The 7,641-nt window shown below is 42.8% G+C and overlaps 1 protein-coding gene across 1 annotated transcript in view; it reads left to right on the plus strand.

Annotated features, from left to right (window-relative positions):
• LOC140420697 (uncharacterized) overlaps positions 1–6,792 on the plus strand; it is a 90,697-nt gene extending 83,905 nt beyond the window's left edge. Inside the window, 1 exon segment of the mRNA XM_072504695.1 lies at positions 598–6,792. Coding sequence (XP_072360796.1) covers positions 598–1,612 — 1,015 coding nt within the window. The 3' untranslated portion in view covers positions 1,613–6,792.
• The last annotated feature ends 849 nt before the right edge of the window (positions 6,793–7,641 follow it).

A 7,641-nucleotide genomic window follows, 5' to 3' on the forward strand; every position in this document is an offset into this window, starting at 1 on the left:
GCCCTTGATGTCCATTAAGGTTAGGTTGGTTCACGGGGTGGAGGTGTGGGCTTAAGTAGGGTGCTCTTTCCAAGGGCGGTGCAGAGTCGATGGGCCAAATGGTTTCCTTCTGCACTGTAAATTCTATGATTATTGCTGGTTTTGTAATAAATTACATTTGTTATATTGCGTCTTCAAACATTTTACAGGATATTAGAAGAGGAGGAATTACAGGCAGTAATCTCAAACGTCACGTCGAGATCTGTCAGAGTCACTCGATTCCTTGGGAGATGAACATTATCTGCATTTGACTCTGGAAGGAGAAATGTTTGTTCTGTCTGCATCAAGACACTGAAAATGCAGAGACACATATGTGAGTGAGAATGTTCCAGAGCACTGACTGTAGAAAGAGGTTGAACCAGTGAGACAGCCTGAAAAAACATTGCACCATTCACAGCGGAAAAGACCGTACACGTCTTATGTGTGTGGATGAGGCTTCAACTGATTATCCGACACGGAGAGAAACAAGGGGACCCAAAACATGGAGAAACCATGGACATGTGGTGACTGTGGGAAGGGATACAGATTTCCATCAGAACTGGAAACTCATCGACGCAGTCACACTGGGGAGCGGCCATTCACCTGCTCTCAGTGTGCGAAGGGATTCACTGAGCTATCCAGTCTGCATACACACCAGCGAGTTCACACTGGGGAGAAGCCTTTCACCTGCTCTCAATGTGGGAAGGGATTCAGTTTTTCATCCACCCTGCAGAAACACCAGCGAGTTCACACTGGGGAGAAGCCGTTCACCTGTCCTGAGTGTGGAAAGGGATTTAGACATTCATGCACTCTGCAGAAACATCAGCGTATTCACACTGGGGAGAGGCCTTTTACCTGCTCTCAGTGTGGGAAGGGATTCTCTCAGTTATCCCACCTGCAGGTACATGGGCGAATTCACACCGGGGAGAGGCCATTCACCTGCTCTCAATGTGGGAAGGGATTCAGTGATTCATCCCACCTATTGACACACCAACGAATTCACACTGGGGAGAGGCCATTCTCCTGCTCTCAGTGTGGGAAAGGATTTACTCAATTATCCAACCTGCAAACACACCGGCGCGTTCACACTGGCGAGAGGCCATTCACCTGCTCTCAGTGTCGGAAAGGATTTACTCAAATATCCACCCTGCAAACACACCAGCGAGTTCACACTGGGGAGAAGCCATTCACCTGCTCCCAGTGTGGGACGGGATTTATTGATTCATCCCATCTATTGAGACACCAGCGTATTCACACCGGGGAGTGGCCATTCTCCTGCCCTCAATGTGGGAAGGGATTCAGTGATTCATCCACCTTGCAGTCACACCAGCGGGTTCACACTGGGGAGAGGCCGTTCAACTGCTCTCAATGTGGGAAGGGATTCACTCAATTATCCAACCTGCAGACACACGAGCGAATTCACACTGGGGAGAGGCCGTTCACCTGCTCTCAGTGTGGGAAAGGATTTACTCAATTCTCCAACCTGCAGACACACCAGCGAGTTCACATTGGGTAAAGATCGTTCACATGCTGTCAATGTGGGAAGGAATTCCATGATTCATCGCACATGATGAGATACCAAGTTCATAATTAATTTCAGTGGTTCTATTTTGATGTTATTGTTTCTGCTTTTAGTTAAATTGCGGATGGCATTTTGTTCATTCTGACTGTTGGTCAATGAGGATGGGTGGAGGGTTTCTTTCTGCTGGACTTGTCGGTGGTCAAAGGGCTGATGCTCATTGAGCCTTGTTGCGAATACCTGGCTTCAAATTGCACAATGATCACTGAGTGAAAAGGTGTTTGGATTTTTGATGATATTTAGTTGTCAATTTTCTTTTCAATCCCCCAAAACATGCTATGTTGCCATGGAGATGGATCCTCATGGTTACATGGTTCCTTTGTTCAAGTTACGTGGGTGTTCTTTCACAGAAAGAAACTGTCAAGGTATGAGAGGCAAGTTACCTGTGATAGATTGGGAAACTGATGGGAGACAGGCAATAGCTAATCTTTAAGAAATAATTACATATTTACATGGGGATTAGTTAGCTCAGTTGGATGGGTGGCATGCTTCTGACGCAGAGCAACATGAACAGTGCCGCTTCAACTCCCGCACCAGCTGTGCTTATCCATGAAGGCCCAGCCTTCTCAACATTGCCCCTCAGGTGACGTGCGGTGACCCTCAGGTTGAATCACCACCAGTCAGCTCTCTCCTCTGTCAAAGGGGGAGCAGACTATGGAGCGCTGGGACTTTGGCGACTTTCATTTCACCTGTATACGTAACATATAGATTCATTTTGAGAACAAAAATCCAACAGGAAAAGTGATACAACCGTGACTAACAAAGAAAAGTTAAAGATTCCATTAGATCCATGGAAAGTGGCCAAAATAGTAGTAAGTCTGAGGATTGGGTACTTGATTTATAATTCAGCAAAGGACCAAGAAACTTATAAAGTCCCAAAAGACGTGCTGTTAGGTAATTTGGATATTCTGAACTCTCCCTCTGTGTACCCGAACAGGCGCTAGAATGTGGCAACGAGGGGCTTTTCACGGTAACTTCATTTCAGTGTAAGCCTACTTGTGACAATAAAGATTATTAATATTATTATTAAAGAGAGAGAAAATAGGGTATGAGAGCAAACCTAAAAAGCGACTGGAAAAGTTCCTCTAGGAATGTGAAAAGGAAAAGATTAGCAAAGACAAATGTGGGTCCAGTCCAGACAGAGACAGGAGAGTTTATAATGGGGAATAAGGAAATGTCAGAGAAACTAAGCAATGTGTGTCTGTCTTCACAGAAGAAGGTACAGAAATCATCCCCAAAACACTGGAGAACCAAGGGATGAGTGAGCACGAGGAACTGAAAGAGATTAGTATTAGTGAGAAAGTAGTATTGGAGAAATTAATGGGATTGAAAGTTAATAAATTCCCAAAAGCTGCTGCTCTACATCCCAGAGTGTTGAAAGAGGCGGCTGTAGGGATAGTGGATACATTGGTGATCATCTTTCAAAATTCTATAGATTCTGGAATGGTTCCTGCTGATTGGAAGGAGGTAAATGTAACCCCACTATTTGAGGAGGGAGAGAGAAAACGGGGAACCACAGACCCATGAGCCTGACATCAGTAGGAGGGAAAATGCTACAATCTATTATAAAGGATGTGATAACATACAAATTAGGAGCAGGAATAGGCCACTCGGCCCCTCGAGCCTGCTCCACCATTCAATAAGTTCCCGGCTGATCTGATTGTAACCTCAACTCCACATTCCCACTGAACCGCCCCCGATAACCTTTCACCCCTTGTTTATTCATCTATCCAACTCTGCTCTCAAAATATTCAAAGATTGGGCAGCACGATGGCACAGTGGTTAGCACCGTTGCTTCACAGCTCCAGGGTCCAAGGTTCAATTCCCGGCTTGGGTCACTGTCTGTGCGGAGTCTGCAAGTTCTCCCTGCGTCTGCGTGGGTTTCCTCCGGGTGCCCCGGTTTCCTCCCACAGTCCAAAGATGTGCAGGTCAGGTGGATTGGCCATGATAAATTGCCCTCAGCGTCCAAAAAGGTTAGGTGGGGTTGCTGGGTTACAGGGATAGGATGGAGTCAGGTGCTCTTTCCTAAGGGCCGGTGCAAACTCAAAGGGCCAAATTGCCTCCTTCTGCACTGTAAATTCTGTGATTCTATGACTCTGTTTTCACTGCCCTTTGAGGAAAAGAGTTCCAAAGACTCCCAATCCTCTGAGAGAAAAAAGTTCTCCTCTGCCTTAAATGGACAAGTTATTACTTTTAAAGTGACTCCAGTTTCTAGGTTCTTTCCACATCCACCCTGTCAAGGCCCCTCAGGATCTTATACAGTTCAATCAAGTCACCTAAACTCCATCGGACACAAGCCCAGCCTGTCCAATCATTCCTCATAAGACCAGCCTCCAATTCCAGGTATGAGTCCAGTAAACCTTCTCTGAACTGCTTCCAACACATTGACATCATTCCTTAAATGAGAGCAATACTGTACACAGTGCTCCAGATGTGGTCTCAGCAATGGCCTGTATAACTGAAGGTTAACCTCCCTACTTTTTAGCTTCCCTAATTACTTGCTGTACCTGTATACTCGCCTTTTGTGATTCATGCTCTTGGACACCCAGATCCCTCTGAGTCTCAGATCTCTGCAATCTCTCACCATTTAGATAATAAGCTTTTTTATTCTTCCTGCCAAAATGGACAATTTCACATTTTCCCACACTATACTCCATTTGGTAGATCTTTTCCCACTCACTTAACCTATCTATATCCCTTTGTAGTCTCCTGATGTCCTCTTCACAATTTACTTTCCTACCTACCTTTGGAACATTGGAAAATAGGAACAGAAGTTAGCCATTCAGCCCATCGAGCCTGCTCCAACATTCAATATGATCATGGCTGATCATTCACTTCAATGCCTTTTCCCCCACACTATCCCCATATCCCTTTGTGTTATTGGGATTTAGAAATCTGTCAGTCTCTGCTTCAAACACACTCAATGACTGATCTCCCACAGCCCTCTGGGGTAGAGAATTCCAAAGATTCATAACCACCTGAGTAAAGAAATTCTCTCCGAGACTGGTCCTAAGTGGCTTTCCCCTATTTTGAAATTGTGTCCCCTGGTTCCAGACTCTCCAACCAGGGGAAAAATCAGACCTGCACCCACCCTGTCTATTCCTTTATGGATTTTGTAAGTTTCAATGAAATCCTCTCTCATTCTTCAAAATTCTGGAGAAAAGAGGCCCAGGTTCCCCAATCTCTCTTCATAGGACAGTCCGATCTTGCTCAGAACAAGTCTAATGAATCTTCGTTACAGTCCCTCTATGGCAATAATATCTTCCCTAAGGTAGGGGGAGTAAAACTGCACACAGTACTCCAGCTGTGGTCTAACCAACGTTCTATACTATTGAAGCAAGTCTTCACTACTCCTATACTCAAATCCTCTTGTGATAAAGGCCAATATGCCATTAACCTTCCTAATAACTTGCTGCACCTGCATGTTCGCCTTCGGTGACTTATTGACAGGCCGCCTGGGTCCATCTATACTCGGGTCCCTTTACCACTATAACCACTCCCGTTAACTGCACAAGAGGCTCAGGTCGCAGAGGGAGACCATTTGGCCGAACGTGCTAATGCCAGATAGTCCAATTTTCTTTTGAAATAAAGAGTTGAATATGTTTCTTGCACCCTTTTCAGGTAACGCACTCCTGATCACAACAACTTGCCTGTGTTTTAAAAACAAATTATTCAGGATCTAGTGTGTTTGGATTTTCATTGAGAATTTCAGAAAGAATCAAAATATTGCTCAAAATTAAAGCTCAATCTTTGTCAATCATTTTGATGAGGGGACCAAGTTTGTGGAAAATCTAAAGAAAAAGATCATTTTCGATAGTATCACAGCGGCTCCAAAAGATTTAGATTTTACATTTAGATATATTGTTACTTGTACTGAGGTACAGTGAAAAGTATTGTTCTGCATACAGTCCAGGCAGATTGTTGCATACATGAAAAACAGAGGACATACAATAAATACACAATGTAAATACACAGATATTGGGTGAAGCTTAATGAGTGTAGTGCTAAGTGTAGTCATTGTTGTAATGTACAAAACTGTAGGTAGGACTGGGAAATCCATTTAATTTTATAATTCCATCACTTTTCCACCATATTTATGGCTTTAAGTAACAAGGTCAAGGAAGCCATTTTAAACTCTAACATCCAGCGTCTTGCACCGATTATGCAACATTTCTTTGTTCATCACATATGGATTTCATGTTGGAAGCCAGTCACAAATCAGTTGATTAGAATTCGTGAAACAATGTAATCGATAAAATTGTAATGGCTGAATTGTTCTTTTATACATTAAGATTGTACAACCCAAATGTTTCTAAACTGCAGAGCTAGCATAAATTGTTTATACAAAGAAAGTATTTTGATAAGCAGCGGGCTACCATGTTATACCCAAGTCTGGCTCAAGAATAAGCGTATTATTCCACCTGATCAAAATTAGTAAAAAAGAAAGATATTGCTTTCCACAACCTGTCTTTTTAAACCAGTGTATCTTATATTAACCAAATGTATGAATTAGATTACTGTATTAATGAGCTACCAGCAGTAGCAGTAATACCTAGTGAGGCTTAATCAAATTGCAGCTAAGGAATCCATCATGAATCAGTAGTTATAGTGAAAGACTAAAAGTCTTTTTACATTTGCTGTAAAAATGTACAATCTTAATTGATGTGTATTTAAAAAAATACGAAATGAAGATAAATGTACTGGCAAGAGAGACCTTCAAGCTCAGATTAGCCTCAACATTTGAAACTGTATGAATAAGGGATTGTATAGAATCAGATAAAGGGATAGTATGAAACAGTTCGATTGTATTCCTGTCTAAGATAATGAGAGTAGGCAGTATAAGTAATTGGGGATCCAATTCAATTAATCTAGTAACCAAATTGAGCAATTATCATGTTACAACAGGCCCAACTCTGACGTGAGGTAATGGTCACTTTGGGGATAAAAGTAGAGGTTCCGAAGGTCTTCCTTGCAGGCCAAGTACTGAAGATTCCCGAGGCCGAGTTCCAAGGAAATTACTGTCAAAGAAGGAGCCAGACTCCCGAGGCGGAATTCCACAAGAATTACTGTCAAAGAAGGAGCCAGAGAGGGTTACACTTCTACAGACTGATCACCCGCATAAAGTTGTAAAAGTCAATGTCTTAAAGTTGTTTAGTAAACCTTTTTCATTTAATAAACTTTTAAAATTTACTATCCAGAGGATTCTGAATTTGCCTTAATTGGTTGAAGTCTTATCCGAACCAAAGTGAATTTATTAAGTGGTAATTTGTGGGTAGCTGAAATCAATTAAGTTCCAGATAACAAGATCAGATAACATTAATCTTCAATTTAAAAACTTGCATTTCTATAGCACCTTTCACAGCCACAGGATGTCCCAAAGTGCTTTACAGCCAATGAAGTACTTTTCAAGTGTAGTCACTGTTGTAATGGAGGAAACGCAGCAGCCAATTTACACACAGCAAGATCCCACACTCAGCAATGTGATAATGAGCAGATGATCTGTTTTTAGTGATGTTGACTGAGGGATAAATATTGACCTGGACACCGGGGATAACTCCCCTGTTCTTCTTCAAAATAGTGGCTGTGGGAACTTTTACATCCTCCTGAGAGGGGCAGACAGGGCCTCAGTTTAACATCTTATTTGAAAGAAGGCTGTTCTGACAGTGCAGCACTCCCTCAGTGCTGGGACGAGGAATGTTGGAACTGGTTTTTGTCCACAGGACCCTAACTGGGATTTAACCTTCTGATCCAGAGGTGAGAGAGTTGCCCACTGAGCCAAGGCAGACACTAGTTAGAAAGGAAAAGTTATACTTTAACCTTTGCCTCAATCTAATAATTAAATAACATCGATTTAACTGCCAAATGTTGAAGTGTTGATTTCGAGCCACAAGTTTTTCCCACTTGCTCCTCTGCACCTTTCTGTCTCTCTACTGCTCATATCAATGACAGCCAGGCGACGGAGCTGAGGGCTGAAATTAGCTGAGAATAATGGGGCCTGCATCCCAGTTGGTAAACTTCCATGGGTGTTGCACTAATAGAGTGGC

Source organism: Scyliorhinus torazame, chromosome 5, assembly GCF_047496885.1.
Source record: "Scyliorhinus torazame isolate Kashiwa2021f chromosome 5, sScyTor2.1, whole genome shotgun sequence".
Lineage (NCBI taxonomy): Eukaryota > Metazoa > Chordata > Chondrichthyes > Carcharhiniformes > Scyliorhinidae > Scyliorhinus > Scyliorhinus torazame.